Raw genomic sequence first — 21,581 nt, 5'->3', positions numbered from 1 at the left:
AATATAGAAGTCGTCATATAATTTAAGGATTTTAAAGTTTAAATTTGTGCTCTTACCACTTGGATCTCTATAGCTATCGATATAGTGCGATCCACCACTGTCCGGAGTAGATTCGCGGCTATAGGGTCCCGGGCCACCGATATGTCCAACCAGGCCAAATCCAAGCGGTCTGGGTGGACCACTAAAATCAACCGGTTCTGTTTGTGGCGATCTCGGAGCACTACCAAAGCCGTGTGGATGACCGAGAGCGTCTGGGTGAGTTCCATATTGAGGGCTCGTTATAATACTGTTCCGGGGCAAGCAGAGTAGGGTAGAAAAAAAAATGCTTAAAAATCAGCAAAATCAGTTGCAAACAAACTACCTGTGAGGGAGGCGGGTAACACTTAGATCCAATGTCTGTCCTTGCGGGCTTGGCACTTGGGGGCTGGCTAGATGTGGACTAGATCCTGGCTGGGGACTTCCACCGATACGCTGGTTGTAATGTGGCGAATTAAATCCTTGGGGGCTGGAAGAAGTCACACTGGATGTTGAGAGGTCGATGACAGGTCCATTTGGGGACGGTGAACTAGCACCACCTTTGTTGTACGCAGCCGCAGCTGCAGCTGCTTGTGCCGCTGCCACCTTCACTGACAGATTGATTGCCGAGAATCCGGGAGGCAGTGGACCCATGCTCGGATCATAGTGATACATCGGTCGGGGGTAAATTGGTCCGTTATTTTCGTCGTGCTCCGCCTTGAGCATACTCGCATGCACCATTTGCTGCTCCTGTAGGTACTTTTGCTGTTGCTGGTTAAGATCATCCATCGCCGCCGAAGACTGCGGCAGGTAATGGTACATGTTCGTTGTGGCTCTCTGGGCTAAGCAATTGTTGGGGTCGTACCTTTCGAAGGCGGTTGAGGAAATGGACATCACATTTGAGTCATACGAGGGACGGTTGGAGATATCATAGGTGGGGGTACGGCCAGCCGCAGTAACACCGTCTGAAGTGCCACCACTACCATGTACATGTCCATTTAGCATGTCACTCCCCGCATAAGAAGCTGATGGTTTTGTAATTGAACCATTACTCACCATATCACTCATGTGGGAGTACCGCATTACTGCGGACGAATCTCTGCCATAAGGATCTTCCATTGACACCAAATGTGCCGTGTTCGACGCAGAGCTCGCTCCATTATTTCCGTTACTGTTGTTGTTGTTATTGGATCCTTGCTGCTGTGAGGTTGGTTGTGCGGATGTTGTACCATTACTGCCGTTGTTGCTCATTAAATTTGCGGATCCTTCAAAAGAGCCTCTTTGCTGTGGACTCTCTTGAGAATTTTGCTCGTTTATTTGCTGTTGTTGTTGTTGTTGTTGTTGTTGCTGCTGTTGTAAGGTAACAAAACCATTCATCTCTTCAGACTGAAGTGCTGCTCCACCGGATGACAATTGACTGCCAGCATTACGAAGGACGTCATTTGTCCTTTGGCTCTGACTACCACCAGAAGAGCCGTTGTTATTGTTGTTGTTGTTGCTGCTGCCACTGCCGTTTAAGTGTGATGAATGCATGCTGTCATTGTTGTTTGGATTATTTGCTGACTGGGGTTGTTGTTGATGTGAGCCACCACCCCCAACATTGCCGTTGCCAGCCCCTGTTATCGATGATTTAGATTGACTATCCAGGGCGCCGTAGCCAGGCGTTGAGTTTGTCGAATCACTACCGGCACCAAGGTAAGGGTGATGTTGCATCACCGAATGGCTGTGACTATGCGGATTCGGACTTTTCGTCGTGTAGCCACCGATTCCCACACCTGATTCGGATTTGATGTGTACCGTTGAAGGGCTGAATTCTGATTTGATTATTGGCATCGTATTGATAGGGTTGGTTGTGGTGTGGCCCATTAGTAGGTTGTTATTACACTTCGACGGATTGTTGTTGTTCACACAATTTGAGTTGTTGTTGTTGAGGTAAACATTCGAAGTGATTTTGACTTTTTCACTCATTTGGTGGTCCTTGTCCATGACATCGTTTGCATGTGTCGTGTAAAGGCTCTTCATTTCGGATTTTATTGATGGAGAATTTGGATTGGCTATAGCTGCAAGCACACATAAATATAAATGTTGGCTTTAAACATTCTTAAATATCTACTAGGTAAATATAGAGAAAGTTACTTTGGGATTTGAGAAAAGCTTTTTAAACGGGGTAGATACAACGTTATATAGGTAGGCTATAGAAACTAAATAATTTGCTCAGCAGAGCTTTATATAATGGTTGAATGATGTGTTATTATTACAAACCTTTAGCTACATCATTTTGCTGATTCAGTGAGGCAGTGAGTCTATTTTTATATCTAGATTCAATGACTGAAACCATCTTTTAGCTGCTTTTGGGCAACCGGAAAGACTTCTGTGCACACTACGGTTAGAACTGATATGACCACGGCCATTACAACCCGGTGTTGGGCATTTTAAGATTGTTTCATACTTCGCCAATACTTTAATTTTTTTTTCAAGATTTTTTGTGTCGTATCCATTTTGGGTGATAAAAAAATTTTCAGAATTTTGTATTAGTTTTTTTTGTTTGCTAATTTGTTTGACAGTTACATCCAATTATTTGTACCAATCAACAATTTTTTATCTACCCATATCACACAGTTAAAAGTTAGAAGAGGTTTTTACTTTTATACAGTTCTAAGAATGCAGTAAGAAGTTTTAGTGCGGGGCGAGATGCTGTACAGAAACAATTCTTAGTATTGGCCAGATAGAAGATAGTTTAGATAAAGTCATTTATAGGGAAATCATTTTTGTGGATTAATAAATACGTTATTGAATTAACCAAAGAAACGTTTCGCTTATAAGGTTTTTATTAATTATTTTTCCAGGAGAAAATATTCAATAGGAACATAAAATAAAGTATCTCCACCCCGCTTAAAAGTACACTCAAAAATCATAATACAAGGAGACATAACTTAAAGTCATCATGCTTAAATTTTAACATGCGGAATATAGTTATAACAAATGCCAAACCAAGTTTAAATATTTTTTGAATAGGTACTTACATTCAGGCGTTACTTTCTCTCGTTTAGGACATCCAGAAATGCTTAAATTAACAAAAAGGTTTGTTTTTTTATAAATGGAAATTATAGGAAATCATCTACAATTCTTTAAAATAAAGACATTTTTGATATATTAAGCTGTACAGCTTATTAAATTCTGAATTCACTTTGATAAAAGAAATATACTTCTGAAATATTTTACTTGTTTCCTTTATATTTAAACCGAATTCATATTTCCTTTCATGCACTTTTTTTAATTATACATTGGCAACAGGAAATGCCAAATTCGCTATAAAACTAATATTTTTCAAGTTGGTATATCTTTTTGATTATTTTCTATATTTTTGTTAAAAAATAAATTTTACTTTCTGTTCCATTTCTTTTTGAGGTTTTGCAATTAATGTTTAAATTGTGTATTTCATTTCATTTGTACATTCATTTCATTTCATTTCAAACATTTTTCTTGTGTCTACATTTGTATTTAGAATCAAGTTAGAAATTCATATGTCACTATTAAACAATATTCGAATTTTCTTGTATATTACAATAAAGTTCCCGAAATTAAAAGCTACATACCTTCTATGATGTGAATAAAGTCCTGTAGAATGTCCCTGACCATTACAAGTTGGGGTGGGACATTTTGCTCCATCTGTAATTATAAAGAACGAAAATGATTTCTATGTGACTTATTCTTCAACACATATTAGATAACGAAAAGAAGATAGACGTAAAGGACTAAATATGATATTCAAATAAAACTAATCAAAACAAAAACCAACAAACCCATCAATTAAATTATTTTAAGTGTTTATTTTGCGTTGGAGCCTAAAATGACATATTTTGAATTATTTACATTTTTAGATAGACACGTCAATCAATTTGATGATACAATTTTAATTAACTAAAAAATTCTTAAAATGAATGCCTATCTAAGTATAAAATTTATTATACCTTCATTTTTTTGAAGGTGAATCGAATAGAAATTCCTTCAACCAAACAACCCCTTTTTCATAAAATAATTTTTGTATATACCTACTTTACTTATACTCCCTTCCTAAATGTGTGTTTGAGGGATGTGACAATCTATCCTTATTCTAATCAACCTCAAGTTTATTGCCATTAGTCGGTTAAAATTGAAATTAAATATTTTAACTTGTCTTATGTCAAAATTATACCTCTATAACACACACTCTAGCTTTATACTTATTTATAGAGGGAGATTTATTTAGAGGGTGCTTTTAAGAAACTATTTAAAAGTCATTGAGGTACACTTTGTGTGCTGTCAAAAATAATGACAAAACAAATACCTATAGTAATTCTTTGTCTAGAGCGTTTTTCAATGAGGATCTGTTTTACTATGTAGAGAATATATGTACGTCAACATTATACAAAGAAGGCCCATTTATGGATATCTTTCTAGATACGTGTGTTGAGTATGTCAAATAAAACGAATGTTATAGGAAGTGTGTGTACCTAATATATGTACATAAATATCTAAATCGTTAAGCAAATGGGAAAATAATTATAATCTACATACAGAAGAAACATTGAGCAAGGACTTTAATATACATCCTATAGTTAAGAGGTACTCCTGTATCATAATGACTTGTTATGCAAATAAGTAAAACAAAGCCTTAAGCGATTTAAAGAAGACTCATAAAGAACCTTCTAATGATAGAATAAATACTTTACCTTTTCGAATTGGTAAAAAAAAAACAACTTTCAAATTTCTAAAAAAAAAGTTGGAAATTAATAAATCTGAGAATTAAAATGTTAAGATTCAAACTAAATTAAATCAACATAAGTGAAAAGTTGGGGTAAGAAGAAGGTCAGCAGTGGAAAGGGTCTAAAAATAAAACTTAATGAAATACAAATATAATGCCATATGAAAGTAGGTTATCTTAAATTATATTGTAAATAGTAGTCTATACATTTTCTGACACCATTTCTGACGTGAATAATACATAACATACAGTCAAAATAGTAAACAACGGACTAGAGAACTTATTCGTTATGTCTGATATTTCGTTATAAACAGTTTTCAATATTTTTTATACAAATTAATCTACACCTTCAATTCCAGCTTTGAAATAATTTAAGCTTTAGTGGAAAAGACTACATTTTACAACTGTTTTAATCTTTGATGACGTGATACAAAAATTACTATTTGAGTTGGCTTAAAACGAAAATGCAAAACCTCTATATTTTTAATTTGTATTAAATTTTTCATTTTAAACTGTTCCTAATAATGCAAGTAAATATGTCAAAAAATAATTAATTTTTTGTTTGAAAACATTACCCGCGCTTTGTTTTAAAATCTATCAACAGTATAGTAAGTTTTTACACGAATAACAAAACCAATATCCATATATAAATATGTTAGAGTTGAACAACTTCTCGGAGTCAAAAGATTACAGATGTTTCTTAAAAATGACGCGTATTTTCTTAGATATAATGGCGCATAAATTAAATAATCTCTTATTAAGACCTTAGTATTTATTAGCTACAAATTTTCTAAAAATGAACCATACTAAGTATTCCAAATTTTAGCGATTCACTAAAAAATGTCAGTTGGTTACTTTTCATGCTGTAGTCTTTAATCTGCATCTTTACTAAAAATGGAACTATATACGTTTCAAACAAGCAACGAAACAATAACTGACCATGTTATTTCTCGAGGAGGTAATCAATATACGAGATGTTTGGTTTACACACCTATAGAGTTTTTTCTTTGAGGAAAGTTAAGAGATAAGGATATGCCAATCCTCCACAATTGATTTAAGTATTTTGATTTCGATTTCGTGAAATGTTCGGATTGGTTCAAAGTGAGTTCTCTTATTGGTTTATAAATACAAATTTGTATTTAAAAAAGAAAAAAGCATCAAACGAAGAAGCCAAATGGATTTATTTTTGAAACTAATTGATAAATGTAAAAACAATTGAATGTTTTCAGAATCACTCAATGTAAAATTAAGCTGTTTCAAAGCGTGCGATGCTTATATTGAATTAGGCCGACATTTTGTACCGTACAACTTTTTTTTTTAGTTTTCTTGAAATTGGAGTTTTATTCCCTATTTTTATACATCCAAAGTAACTTTTTTGTACTTAAATTGTTTGCTTGAAATTCAATATTACTACATAGTAAATTTTCTTTTCCTTAGATAATTTAGATAACTGGAAATCAAGTTTTCGGTAAATATTTGTCTCCAAAAGATATTAGAAATTATTTAAACTCCGAATTTCCCGAATTTACTTTGTTTTTTTGTGTAATTCAAAAAAGAAAAATCCTTCTACAATTACAATTTTTTCCCATTTGCCAATTTATCTATTAAATAAAAAAGCTGTAATTTTGAAGAAGATAAGAACAACTAATTTTTGCAATTATAAATTTGGTTAAAGAATACTTTAAGGCGTTCCTTTCTTGTGTTCCTATTCCTATACGAGTAAATATACATTGTCGATATCACTTAAGAATATTATTCATACGCCCTGTCATACGACTTAATCATAGTGAAACCCATAATGAAACTTACATAAGCTTAAACAGCTTGAAGATAAAATAAAAAAAATATATGTATAGAGACAAAAACTTGTATAAAAATAACTCCACAAAAAATATGTGTTCATATATAGAAAAACTTACCTCGGTTGAGGCTTCCAGGTGAAAATGATGGTTGTGATGCGGCACCCTGATCAAAGGCAATTTTGTCATTTGATGTCGTTGAGGAAACAATGTTTCCCATGCCCGGACTGCCAATGTTGTTGGCGGTGGTGGTGTTGTTGTTGGGGTTGCTGCTACTGCTGCTCACTGCCGACACAGTAACGACTCCCTCACGAGCTATATCCTGCATAACGGATGCTGCTCGGCTTCCAACTCCTGCTGGCTGCAGGATGGTGTAGTGCTTTGTGTCAGGTGTTTCCATTGTCTGCGGATGCTGTTGTTGATGTAGATGGTTGTGCTGCTGTGGTTGTTGTTGGTGCAGTTGCTGCTGCTGATGATGATGATGAAGAAGGTGATGCTTTGAGTTCTGAACGTCATCTTCATTGTCCTTAAGGGATTTTGTGTTGATTACCTTGTTGCTGGGATCATCGCTTCCAGCATCGAGTCCTACTACTGCCGCGCCCGGAGGTGGCAGTTGATGTGGGTGATGTGGAAGATGATGCACAACGGCTTCAGCTGGAGTGTGTGGTTGGTAGCTCAGGAATGCTGATGACGATTCATTACCATATGGGGTTGCCATTGAGGGGATGCCGTAAGCCGATGACATTATACCGTTGCGCTTGATGTCATTTGGTGGCTTGAATGCAGACGCTTGAGAAAATGGGATTTTTTTCCTGGAGTCCATGTCGTTGCCGATGATGTCAGGTTTTGACTCAGAGCCGTACTCTACCGATGATGTCGAAGATGTCGATGATGGCGATGTCAAAGTCTTGTATTGAGAGTTTAGCCTGGCTTGGTCATTCTCTTTTTGTCTGGGGAAATACAAGAAATTATCGGACTCACGTCGTATGCACATAAGACTTTTGGAATCATACTTTGCATACTTTTGCAACGGCGACGACCCATTCATCTTGTGCTCCTCGAAAAGATTTTGAAACGGAGGGTTTTCATCCTGATCGTTGAGCCGATAGAGATTGTTACGGGCATCTGGCCAACTACCCGAAAGACTCTTGAGGGCAGCCTGTGTTTCACGAATCAGAGTTTCATCGTCCTGATCGTCACAAGCTAATTTACCATTTTGCTGAGCTCCCGAGGATGGAGTATTACTTCGGACACAATTCATAATTGGCGGGACTACAGAACGTTTTTTTTGTGGCAATGATGCACATTTATCATTTAAACTTATTGATTGGTTATTGTTGTTGTTGTTGTTAGAGGGATTTGTTTCATCATCACGACTTGAACGTTTCTTACGCTTGATCGTGCATTCTTGGTCTTCGTATTTGATATTTGCATCGGGCACAAGTTCTTTGGATAAAGGTCGTTTTGATAATGCCATCATTTTGAGATTAGGCTTGAATGAAGATATATATTTTTGAAGAGGATGTTAGAGGAATTTTGATTATACCTTAGTAAAATATTTACTATTTTCAATTTGTAATTATGTACTTAAAAAAATGAAAACTGTTATTGAATCAACTATAAGTGGAAACAATTTCATCAATCAATCTTTGTTTAACTTTTAATTTGTCATCAGCTCATCCTCGTCTGATAAAACAAAATAGCAAATATAAAAAACTAGGACATAAAATTTAATGTAAGGTAGATCAATTAAAATCTAATTTAATTTTTTAAAAGGTGAAATCCTTCGCTACATGAAAAAATTTGAATGCTTCTGAAATTCCTGAAAAATTAAGGCCAGAAATAGTATACAGTTTTTTTCGTTTAATCATAATTTAAAAAATCAAATTTTGCCCAAAACTTTTTAAGACTTTTCAATTAAAAATCACCGGCAATAAAATAGAATAAATCCTACAATTTCAAAATTCATCAACTACGTTATATATATTTTTGATTATATGCATTAAGCTTAGTCGAAACCTAACTATTTATATTTTTTCCTGAAACTGGTATCCTAGAGGTGTTGGTTTCAATCCCTGCTTGTGCACCCTAAGATTTTTTATTTGTACGGGTACTCGCTATTGCTAGAAATAAATCCTCCAAGAGCAATTCTTGTCATGAAAAATGCTTTCTCAAATTTGCCGTTGGGATTTGGAATACAAATTTTAGCTCCCATTTATCCCTGTTGCCCCTTAAATAACTCGCACACAGAAATAGTTGAGAGTTATAAGTTGATAGATTCTAGCTCTCTACCATACCTTAGGAATGTAAACCAAATTTTTAACTTTTGTCATAAACATTTCATAAGTGTTCTATGATAATTTTTAAAAATTCAAATGGTGTTTTATATGACACCATTAGAAATAAAATTAAAAATAAATGAAGAGAATCTAGCTTTGAGAATAAGCTGTTACAAAATTGTAATTTGTTGCATAATACGACAGAACATCGATTTTTAAACAATTGACCAGTTACTTTTTCTAAGATCTCAGAGATTTTCGTTTTCTCAAATATATAAACCTATTTTTTCAAATTTCTTACTTTAGCTGTCAGAAATGTAATATCAGAACTTTTGTGATTCGATTTCTCAAGAATTTTTTATCGGACAATTTTTGAGGGATGAGAGCTTATTCAATGTTAACTGACCATATTAGCTCTTTTTACGTTGGTTGTTCGGAATGGTTTTAATATTTAGGTTTCTTTTAGATTGTACCTATGAACTTCAGTTTGAATAAAAACGCTAAATATCAAAGTACAAACACTCGAATAAACACAATAATGTTAGGCCTATTTGTTCGCGTACGTTTAGATACAAATTTTAAAGTATGTTTTTATGAAACATGTACAGTAATTATTAAAATTAATTTAATTTAAATAATTATAAAAAAATAAATACATATAAATATCTTGTTTTAAGAGTGTTTGGGTTTGAAAATGAAAGGAAATTACCAAATAATTTCTAGAAGTACTAACAAATTACAATTTTATATAGGATGCAGAACTTGTTCAAAAAGTATAAATTTAATATGTTTGGTTATTTGTTTTGGTTTTGTAAATGTGTTGTATTAAATTTACATAATTAGAACTTTATTTTTTTTATTTACTGTAAGAATTGCCTTAGATTTATTCTTATTCCTTATTTTTCTAAATATTTTTTGAGAGTTAACGTAAGTTTTGTAATTTAGCACCAAGGCGTTCGCATAAAACTTCGAAATTTAGCTATTCAAAAGGAGTAAATACAAAAGCCTGTGTTTTGAATTTGTAAAATTTAGAAGGTATATAAGCTAAAAAATTTCGATTTTCTTAGAGATTTTCAAAATCTTCGAATATGTTTCTGTGTTTTTTATTTGAAAACCTTTTACTAATTTTAACCTTTTCTATAATGTTCCCAAGGATAACAATATTTTTTCTAGGCTTTAAATAAATTCACATGTTTTTGAATGAGCTGCGACATTTGATATGATATTAATACATATAATTCTGATTCTGACAATTGCAGTGGGTAATTTGAACTGAAGCTTGGCAAGAGCCGACAAGAAACGCCTTAAAGTATTCTTTTCTTGTCGAATGACTGATGATGATCATAGTTACCCTATTCACAATATTAATTCATTGAAAACCATTTTTAATTAATAGCAATTGGGTTTTAATTTACCTAAGCGATAATTCAGTCATCTATATTTATTTTGTATCTGCATTAGTTTTCAATTCAAATTTGAAAAGGATATTAAATAAATTTAAAACACTTTTATTTTTAATGAAGCTATTATATGCTCAGATTTAATTTTATTCACTTTGAATTAAACTATTTCCGACGAAACTAGTGTAGCACTTTTTCATTCATTCGAAATTCATTCACAATACTTTCTAGGAGGATACTCGCGAACCGCAGAATTTACATAACAGCTAATAATAAAACAAGGACGGTGCAGTTTGGCGGCGGCGGCGGTGGGTGGAAAGGAGTTATAAAAGTCAAAAACTATTCTTTTGACTTTGATCTGGAAAACGCAGACTAGACACTAGCTATATGAGGATAGTCTTAACAGAACAGAACTTGTCTAATGAAGTTTTGGCCCAAAAAGTCGTTTGGCTTCAAACTTTCTTCAACTTCAATATTTTTTTTATTCACCGAATTATCTATAACAACAACAAACTTTTTTGAACTTTTATATTTTTTCTTAGATTTCACTGCTAAGCAAACGATTACTGTTATGATAAACTTGTGCTGCAACTGCTTAACTTCGTTTACAGTTAGTTCTTTTTCGATAGACTTTGGTTCTTCTAGTCTTATAGCTCGTTGTCTTTGTCGACGATTGTTATCCTGTGCGACTTGTACTTGATAAAGTTTCTTTCACTGTTCTTTTGAAGTTTTTTTTTTATTATTTTCCCGGAGATCGGTTACTTTTTGATGAAAGTCAGAAGTTAGTTAGAAGAAGTTGGTATATATATTTATGTATATAATTATATATCTATATATCTATGTATCGCAATGGGTTATCCCTTTTTTATTGTTGCACACAAAACTAAACCGATATCGCACGGGCGAGACAAAAATTTAGAAAACTCGTCTCTACCTGTACTAAGTTCGTAGCTAACTGGCACCAAACTACCCGGAGTTTTCCAAAGTTGTCGAACTTTACGATGGAATTGCAGCCAAAATTGCTTTTTTGTTGTTGCTCTGCCTGGATGGTTGCCTGGCTGGCTGGCATGTTCCACAGAATTTGCCGAGAGAGAGAAAGGGGGCGGTCACCCCTCCGCATTGGAGTTCTTGGTCTTGGCACTGCCAGAGTATGGAGCAGGACATGTGTGTATGTGTATTGACCTGGTCGTCATATGTTGTGTGTGATGTGTTGTGTTATATTGGTTCGAAAAAAAAGACGTCGAGAATTGGAAAAAATCCATGAGAGATTTGGTAAAAAGTCCCTATAGGAACTACACAAAAAGGACGAAGAAAAAAGCACCCATAATTTTTGGGGGCGGCAAGTCAGGTGGGGTGTGTGTGTGAAAGACACTGAGAGTGCACTCTGCTGTTGTGCTGTTGTTCTGCAGCTAGACAGAGAGATTTGTGTTTTTCTGAGTGATGCGTGCGCAGAAACTCTCCCTTTTGCTTTCCCGAAAATATTCCTCGGAGCTGTGAGTAGCAGCAGCTCTATAACTGGAAGTGCTTTTCTTTTGGCTCTTATTTCCTTTTCGGAAGGATTCAGTTCTCCGTTATTATCCTGACAGTGATGTGGTTCGTTAAGACGGTTGTTTCTCTGTGGAAATGTGGAAAAACGACGACATAACGTAACTAAGAAAACAAGTGTTTTGCATTTGCATTGCAGACGAAAGACGATGGATGTCCTGCTTGGACATATTTTTTGGGGGAGTGTGTGTTTCGTTGTTGCTTATAATGCTTTTAGTGGGAGTGAAACTATATGATTCATTGATTCGAACACTGGACAATGGTTGCTTATCGTCATGTTTTACAAAAAGCTTACCAACGACCGCCTTAGACGTCAGTTTTTCATCGTCATCGGTCAAAGGATAAACGTTTTTTTTTTTGTTTTTTTGTTTTTTTTATTGTTGTAGCTTCTTTCCATATTTCCTTTTGAGAGTTAGTAAATATTGTGCGAGATTGTTTCTGATAAGATGCAATATGTAGGATGTGTGTTGTGGATGTAGGTAATAGACACGTGATGAATTTGAAGTTTTTTTTCCGGCAGCAAAAAACTAAATAAATACACAAATTTGTTTCATTACAATGATAGTTTTCAAAGTGACAAAATGTTTTTCTGGTTCTAAGTTTATATTTAAATGGTACAAATTTGGTTTTTAAATCCATCGTGATCTAATGATATAATTTTAAAAAAATAAACAAATTAGGTGGCTTAAATGTCCGTAGTGAACGAGAGCTTAGGGACATCTTTCAACCATTCTTGTTTGCTATTTCATTGATAGAGGGGACCCACAGTTTTCATGCCCAATCCGAACGGCTGATTTAAGGAAGCACTTTGAATGACCCAGACCTCTAGTAAGACAATCCTACCCAATACCTACCTTGCCAAGGGTATTGCATACAATTTAACCTGGTTCATAATTCCATATTAAAACATTTCATAGGAGTCAGTTTGATGTTTTCGAGAATCTGCATCAAAACTGCAGCTTGGTGTATCAATACTTATTTTAATTACTATTAATCCTATGTTTAGTTTAAACACTGAATTTATTCTTCAGATTACACTAATAAATCAACCACTTAACTATTTTTTTTAAGAGGATTCTTTTTTTTAATTTTTACCGTCGGACCGCATTGAAAAGACGAATAAAATGTGTCATAATATTCATATACTCGTTAGTAAGGCACTCTTAACGGACATTAAGAGTAATTAGAAGAAAAAACACATAATTTGAGAATAAATATTTTGTTGGAACCTTCTGCAGATAGAATGTCAAGAATGTTATATTTAACAGTAAAGTAAATGTATAATTAACAAATATTTTGCCTGCTTTCGCAACAATTTTGGACGGATTTGTTAAAATAAAGATCGAAAAGTTACTATTCAATAATAATATAACAAAAAAAAACTATTCTTATCGTTGGGGTGAGATAAGTTTTAATAATTATCATTTTTTTTTTTAATTTGCACATAGAAAAGGGTTACTACCTCTTAACATGTTTACGGTTTAAACTTTAGACACAGACAAAGTGTTAGAAAAATAAGAAAGATTTAAGAGGTGAATCCATTTGTCTTGAAGTTTTAAATACCAAAATGGTATTGAAAAACAGAGATGATGAAGAATTCTTTCTTTCTTGATGTGAGTTAAAAACAAAACTCCATATTTGACTTTACGTTGGGAGGTTAATGCAAATGGCTAATTTTACAGCATATTGGGTTTGAAAATATAAGAAACAAAAAAAAACCAAAGACGTGAAACATTGCGGCGGTGTTTGAGCGGTGTAAAAGTTTCAGTTATAAATTTTATTCTTACCATTTTCAAAACTCTAAAAAAAACACATACAAACATGCGGAAAGGTTTATGAAAGAAACCTCTTTGACTTTTATTGACAAAAGGCTATTATTGGTAAACTTTAAGATTAAAATGCATCATTTCTTCTTGTCGAAGGGAACCGTTTATTTTGAATTTCCCATAGGTAGTTGTTGTAATCGGTCCAATTTTTCTGAAATTTCAGTACGTTGGGAATACTATTTCCGTCGTCCATATCTCAAGAAACACAAAGAGATGAACTAACAACGCTAGCGACTTCAATCAAGATTATATAATATAGGGTCGTCATCAAAAGTTTTTCATTCAACTGGTGCTTATTTAAAGAATGGTGACACTAAGCTCATCTGATTTGACTGAAAATTAGTTTTATCCTTCCGATAAATGAGTATGGTTCTGCATACGTTTGAACAACGCTGTGAACAACGCTTAGAGAAGGTTCCGATTTTGCCAAAAAATCATATTTTCAGATGAAGCTCATTTTGATCCTGGCGGGTATGTAAACAAGAAAAAAGAAACTAGTCACTTTTGGTGCGGATTTCGGTCCAGACACATAATTGGGCCATTTTTCTTTGAAAATGAGCAAGGAGTGGCCGTTACATTTAATGGCGATCCTTATAGGGCCACGTTGATCGAATTTCTGTTCACAAAAGGAGGAGCAGGATATTGGCAACAGTTATAATTTTGAAAAAAAAAATCCAATTAACGGTTTATGTAATAATTCAAAAAAGCTGAAAATAATATTTCTCATCACGGACACAAAATGATTTAACTCCAAAATAATTTTCTACAACGAATACTAATTGTTTTGACTCCTTGTTGAGAGCAATTGAAGTAAAGGTTTTTACAAAAAAAATCGAAAAGTTGATTTTCGTCTCCAATATCTAGCAAAAATTAACATACATATAAGATATTGCCTTAAAAGTAATTTTATCTTATAAAAAAAAGTTTTTGATATCCAGTTTTTTGTAAAAAAAATAATCTTCACAAATTGTTAAAAATAAAAATAGATGTTCGATTCACTATATCACTTGAAGAAATCAATGAATGACCTTAAATTGATTTTATTCTGTTCTTTACGGAAGATAGTTGTTTTTCAGTACATAAGAAATACAAACTTTCAAAAAATCCACTAAAACAGAAACAAAACATTGAAATCAAACTTATTTTATCATAAACAAAATATTGTTGCTAACTTTAAATAATTTTTTTTAGAAAAATTTAGTTGACAACTTTTCTAACTAAAACGAAAACATACAAAAAACGGAAAAGAAATAGTCTTCGCCGCAAGATCAGGAAAAGAAAGAAAGATGGGAAGCTATCATCTCAGCCTCTTTTAAAATACAACATTTTTACAACAAATAGTTAATGTATGTACATAGTTTTAATATCACTCACATTTTTCCCTAGAACAATAGAACTGATTGCCAGGTCTTGCCTTAATTTTAGTAATTTTTTTTTTGTATTTTGTTAATTATGAATATTCTGTTACTTAATATGTTTATATCGCAAAACGATCAATGAAATTTTTCGATCATAATTTAGTTCTTTTTATTAATAAACAAAAACAGTTATGTGTTAATATGCTTTGAGTTTATACAAAAACATTGTTAATAACAAAAAGATGTTAATAAATAATAATAATATTTTTAAATACATTTTTTTTAAAAATAACATATTATATTTTTTGATGAATTTAAAAAAAATGAAAATTAGATGCCAATTGTAATTAGTATGAAATAGTAATACCAACAAAACAATTTTTCTTAAAGTACTAATTTTAATTTAATGTCAATTTAATGTAGTATCAATTAAAATGTGTATATATTTACTCACTACTCCACTTTATGTAAACTTTTTATAGAATACCTTACTATTATATTATAAATCAAAGACTTACATACATACATACATTGAATTGAATAAATAAATTAAAGTTATTTTTATGATTCTTGTATATTTTTTTAAAACATACTCGTTGAAATTTTAATTGAATTTTGGTTAAAAATTGTATTAGATTTTGTATGTATTTGTCTGATATTTTGAAATCATCCATCTTTAGAAATGATTCAAAAATGTGTTCAGTATATATACAGTCCGTACAATATTACGCATTAAAAATTATTACTTATTCATTGTTTAATAATTTCATTTTGTAATAGGTCATTAGACTTTTGTGTATTTTTAAATGCTACTAAAAATAAGTTTAAAAAGAATGTGTTTCAGTCAAAATACTGTAACTCAAACATTTCATTCAAATTAACAAATAATTTTAAGTAAATAAATACCATACAAATAAAAATTGTTTATTAAAAAAAAATCTTACATGTTTTATTTTTACCATTTTCCCAAATTAGCTATGCATAAATCTTCTCGTTTTACCCATCTTAACCCCTTTACATTACATTTATCAAAATATTCATTCAACTAAAAATGAAATTCGTCAGACTCTGCCACTCTCTTTCTTGCACATAAAACAAAGTCAAAATATAATTAAAATCCACAAAATTAATCAACAACTTGACGTTGCCTTAAGGTTTTTCCATTCACCGTTCCATTGGATACCCATTAAGCAGGAGGCCAAAGGAAGTGAAAAATGAATGAAAAAAAAACCAGCAATGTCATCTACTGAAAATCGCATTTAGCATACAAAATGATTGACAGCGCATAATTAAATTAATTGAGTAATCCTTATACAGTCACGAATATCTTAACTCCTTCTTTTTACCCAAGAAGATTTCCTTGCCTTCCACCGACAACCCTCAAAATTTCAGTACGTATGTAGATTGTAGGTATAGCGACACCGCGAAGGAGATATTTTTGGATCGCGGAGAGAGTGGGTGTATTGGATATAATGGAAAACTCTAACCACACTGAGGGCACATGAAAATAACAACAAAAATAAAAACAAAAAATACTGAAGCACAAAAACTAAATTGAATGAAAATGAAGAACGGCACTTCATCCTTAAGTTTCCCTTCTCATCCTGCAGCGAGCGGTTTCGTTCGTGGTTTTTGGCATTTCCTTAATAGCTAAGGTGTTCCGCACCACATCCATTGCCGCCAATTTCATTTCTTCAAAAGTGGTCTCTTTGGAGACGAAGAAGATGAAAAAACAACGCCGTCTCTACTTCATCATCCAAGACACATTAAAAACAAGTACACATCCAAGCAAAAGATTTTGCAAAGAAAGGATTCAACGAAACAAGAGGAAAGTCGAGAAAAAAAAACAACAAAAAAACAGAAGCTGCTCCTCCGACATCACCGCAGCCACTGCCACAGACCTAAAGGACTTGGATTAATTTAAGACCAAAATTCTGGTGTTAAGTGTCTTTTGTGCACTACACCATGACAGTTTTATCCCACTCCAAAGATGTTCGCCTAAGCCCCATAGGGCTGTCCCCATCTCCGTTCTAGCCCGCCAGTGTCTTAACCCTTTGCAAGATAAGGTTTTGATTTCTTTAAACGGGATGTTATGGAAAAAGGATATGAAAAGAAGTTTATACCGCAGACTCGTCCTCCTATCGACTCCCCGATCCCCACGTTCACAAAGAAGAGAGTGTGCTGCGGTCGGGGTTGTGGTAGATTTTACTCAGCCCATTTGTAGAAGAGCTTATTACGATGAGATCCGAATAAGAATTCCAATTTCTTTGTTGTTTTCCGATACAGCAGCACAGACTGTCGAAAAACAGTTGACAAAAAAAGAATGAAGTCCTCTATCTTAGTATCAGGCATCAGGCACATTAAAAGCATTTGAATGTTTCACAATACAATACACGCTACCGCCCGTCTCACCAACGACGAATCTATATCTGTAGAAAATTTATATAGAGGACAACATTGAGCTTGCGAGTTGCGAGACAAAATCCCAGTTAGTGGCTGTCGCGCTAAGACATAAAAATCCTTTCGCTAATTCGAATCCGCAATTATTTCTTTTCTTATAATATTTTGACGGGAATCGTAATGAGTTGATTATGCTTCTTGGTGTTTTTCCAAATGCTCTCGACTTTACTCACACCCCACATAATTTATAAGGCTATGCATTAAGGACACAGTTGTTGAAGTCACTTGATTTTGGTGAGGGGTTGAAATATTCATAAAATTTAAAAAGGGAACTCGCGACAATGTTAGAGATTATGGCAGAAATGCGCGAACAGCGAAAGTAAGGGAATTTCTCATCAGGGCTTTTGGTCATAAGAAGCGAACGAACAAATTTATGACTCTGAAGGACTATTAAGAAAATGTGTCAATTTTAATTCGGCGACATTTTTGGTAATTAAAATTTTCTATTAGTAAAACTACGTTTTATGGAGAAAGCTGGTCGCGTATGTTCCCTATAGATGGTATATTGTATTGCATTGCACCGAACGAAGAAAAACCTACTAGCTGCTGGCTGACTAATCATTTAAGTGAGGCGTAAGTATCGTTCCATAGGAATTTTGTTCAAAGAATGATTCACAGTTTAAATTTTCAATTTTATTGGTGGGTTGGGATCAATATTTTTTATTGAATCAACAAAACGTTAAAAATGTGAAAAAAAGTCTTAAGAGGTTTTTGGGCTTTTAAAAAAATATTTTAAATGTATTACAAAAATTGATGCAAAGTAAATGCTTTTTTAATTTTATGTTTTTTTTTTAATCTAGCTGTTGATTTTGCCCAAAATATTATCTGGGAATTAAGTACACTTTAAAATTAAGTTATAGTTTAAATACTATTTATTGTTCACTTTTTCTTCTGTCTGTATACGAATTACTATAAATAGAAGGCTTTTTCACGCTTAAAACTATAAATTAAGACCATCTTTACACACAGTGAAGGACAAAATAATATAAATTGAACGAAGGTTTACATTTAAAAATGCATTACTGTTATCAGTGTTTTATTTGGACTTATGCAAAATTAGTGAAAAATATATAAATGCTGCCTTGAAAAGGGGTATCTTTACTAAAAATATCTATATCAGTATAATATATAAAAGAAAGTGACGTTAGCTAGTAAGCTTATAACTCAAGAATGCCTGAACTGATTTTGGATTGGCCTCCCACCAAAACATAAGAATACCTAAAAAAAATTCAGGGAAATCTCCGAAAACAAAAAGTTATGAAGATTTTCCCCTACAGTTTAACTTGCGAGAACTATATGGCAAGTTTTGCATTCGAAAAAAATTCGAACTAGAGATTTTAATCAAACATGGTAAAATCGAAAAAAGTGGGTCCCGCGATTCCGTCCTGTCGGTTTTGTCTGCCTAACTACGCTCGGATAGTCTAAACCACTGGGTCGATTGAGTTCAAACCTGGAAATTAAAGTTTGGAGCAGATTCGCGATAAGTGTTTTTTTTTCATTTTTTTTGAAGATTAAAACTAACACTGGTTTCCATACTTTTTTTTTTGGTCCAAAAACGATAATTCGAATTTTCTCAGGAACAAACCGACCGATTTTTTTAAATTGTCTCTAAAATTTTATTTTTTAACTTGGTTTCTTTTAATGTGAAAGATATATTTTTGTATTGCTCAGGAAATGTACCGTTCATAGAACCGTTATTTTGTTTTTTTTTTTTTTAATTTCCTCAGCAGCATATGAACTGATTTCAATAATTTTTTTAATAAGCTCATATTGCCTTAACAATATTTGATTATCAAAAGTGCAATTTTTTATTTTTTGATTTAAAAAAAAAAATATAGATTGTTTTTTCAATATTCTATATCTCAAAAACGGGTCAACATTTTTTTATTGCGAAATTCAAATGTAGAGCGAATATTTACAACCACTAAACAACTGCATACCAAAAATATTTTAGAACAAAATTGAAAATTAAAAAAAAAAATTAATTAAAAAAAAAATGCTCTAACGATTTCCAAAAAATAATTTGGATTATCAAGGGTTTTTTGATTTATAAAATGGCTTTAAGTTTTTGGAGACAAACTTATTTTTCAGGTAAAGTTTTAAATCTTAAAACATTTTTTTTATTGTTTTAATGGTGCATGAGCCTGAAAGAACCCATTATTTTGACAAAATTGTTATAACATTCCTATCTTTTATCCAAATCAATGCATTTGGTACATATTTATGTATTTTTATAACAATAACTATTGCAAATGCCAACGATGGCCGTCCGTGTAGAGCCACTGTATCGGATAAACGAATATAATATATTTAATCAACAATCTATTTTAAAGAGTCTATCAAGAAGTATTATCTTGGTACCTTTGTATATATGGTTTTGAAATATTGTTCTTTACGAATAAGGTTGTTTCACACATATTTTACTTGCCTTCGCCTGTATGAAAAAATAAATACTTAGTACAAGTTTAAGAAACGGGCCATAAAGAGTATATGTATTTTCTATTAGAAACACTTTTTCAACTTATGCACATTATACCTGTTTAGGTGTTAAGTACAACCTCTACAACTATTGCTTACGTGTCCTTTATAACTTAATCCAAAATGCATAATAGCCTGACTGTAAACAACACATGAATAGCAATTTCTGAACTTGGGAGAGGGTAACGCTTTATACAGCATTAAGTTTTTGAAACACTTAATTCTACACGGTTTAAAATTGCCTAAGTGACAATAGTGTACAAATCAAAATTAAATGAGACTGGAAATCCACATCTAAAAGTAAAGGACATGATTCTGAAAACGAAAAACTATGGGTGCTTTAGTCAGGAATTAATTTAAAAGTTTCCTAGTTTCTCCAATGAAAACTAAAAATTCAATTTTAAAAAATGCAGATTGAATGAACTTTTAAATCTTGTATGATTTTTTTTATATTGGGCCCGCACTAAAGAGGTTATGAATACCCTTATAATGTTTAGACACAGTGCGAGCAATTAGGAAAGGAGGATAGGATTAGAAAAGAGAAACCGAAACGTTGGTTTTGAATGTCTGCACATTGTAATGAGTGGGAAATATTGAGCCTATTAAAACATTCTACATTCGTGTAGTGCGGCTAAAGAAAGCAGTGTATGACGGTTGAATTGTTTTAGGGGAGAAATGCAACTGGCTATTTCACTAGGGCATTGCTTATAACAGCCATGAGACCTCTTGGTAATAGAACGATATTTTATCATTTTTCCATTATCCAGAAGATTCAAGTATGTTATTGGGGCAGAAAGCAGTGTATGACGGTTGAATTGTTTGAGGGGAGAAATGCAACTGGCTATTTCACTAGGGCATTGCTTATAACAGCCATGAGACCTCTTGGTAATAGAACGATATTTTATCATTTTTTCATTATCCAGAAGACTCAAGTATGTTATATGAGAGTTTAGGATTTTTTTGCATCGTCGGAGAAAACCTTAACAATTAGCAGTATTTTTGGTTATGTCAAATATGTGATCAGTCCACAACAAGTGGTCTGTAATGCTCATCCCTAGGACTGATAGCGGTTCAGACTCTTCGATACAATTACCATACATGGATAATGATATTGGGGGAGGGTTAAGTTAAGCATTATGTTTTCGAAGCATAAAATTCTACACTGTTTTTGATCTCCCATCAAGTTTAGAATGTAATGAGATTATCACACGAATATTAAAAGCTAAGCGTACTGTTGTTATCAGCCAAAAAATGTAGTGGGTCAGAAGATTCAGACAAAAAATCATTTCTACAAATAAGGAAGAGCGTCGGAGACAAAACAGAGCCCTGGGGCACAACAGCGTTTATTTTGTCCGAGATTTAATTTCTAACCTAACAAAGAGATTCATCAATACCAAAAGCACGCATTTTCGATAGAAGAGCTTGATGAAAAATACTATAAAATACCCTAAAAATAACAAGTGCAATAATCTTACTTATTACAAAACTATGTAAGGATTTGTAGATCTATTGCAACGAAAGCCATACTGTCGGTCAATTAAAAGCTTTCGTTCGTCAAGATAATTCTTAAGCTGGAAAATAATCAGCGTTTATATGGCTTTGGAAAGAAGTGACGTAAGTACAATTGGACGATAGTTAGAGGGGGATGAGGATTCGTAATGTTTTTTTTTTTTTTTT

At 33.0% G+C, this 21,581-nt stretch overlaps 1 protein-coding gene across 12 annotated transcripts in view; it reads right to left on the bottom strand.

The window, feature by feature from the left end:
* Window positions 1–11,307, bottom strand: part of LOC129946683 (probable serine/threonine-protein kinase DDB_G0282963) — a 38,833-nt gene extending 27,526 nt beyond the window's left edge. For 3 of the 12 annotated variants that reach the window (XM_056056951.1, XM_056056952.1, XM_056056955.1), the window contains exons 1-6: window positions 10,253–11,307; window positions 6,679–8,050; window positions 3,612–3,684; window positions 3,039–3,079; window positions 359–2,075; window positions 57–286 (exon numbers count right to left, since the gene is read on the bottom strand). In XM_056056951.1, coding sequence (XP_055912926.1) covers window positions 57–286; window positions 359–2,075; window positions 3,039–3,079; window positions 3,612–3,684; window positions 6,679–8,038 — 3,421 coding nt within the window. In that variant the 5' untranslated portion in view covers window positions 8,039–8,050; window positions 10,253–11,307. The remainder of the gene's footprint in view (window positions 1–56; window positions 287–358; window positions 2,076–3,038; window positions 3,080–3,611; window positions 3,685–6,678; window positions 8,051–10,252) is intronic. The other 9 variants (XM_056056944.1, XM_056056949.1, XM_056056950.1 and 6 more) reach the window with 8 other exon arrangements.
* Window positions 11,308–21,581: the final 10,274 nt, after the last annotated feature.

Source organism: Eupeodes corollae, chromosome 2 (genome assembly GCF_945859685.1).
Source record: "Eupeodes corollae chromosome 2, idEupCoro1.1, whole genome shotgun sequence".
NCBI lineage: Eukaryota > Metazoa > Arthropoda > Insecta > Diptera > Syrphidae > Eupeodes > Eupeodes corollae.
This window is presented reverse-complemented; position numbering and strand designations above follow the sequence as displayed.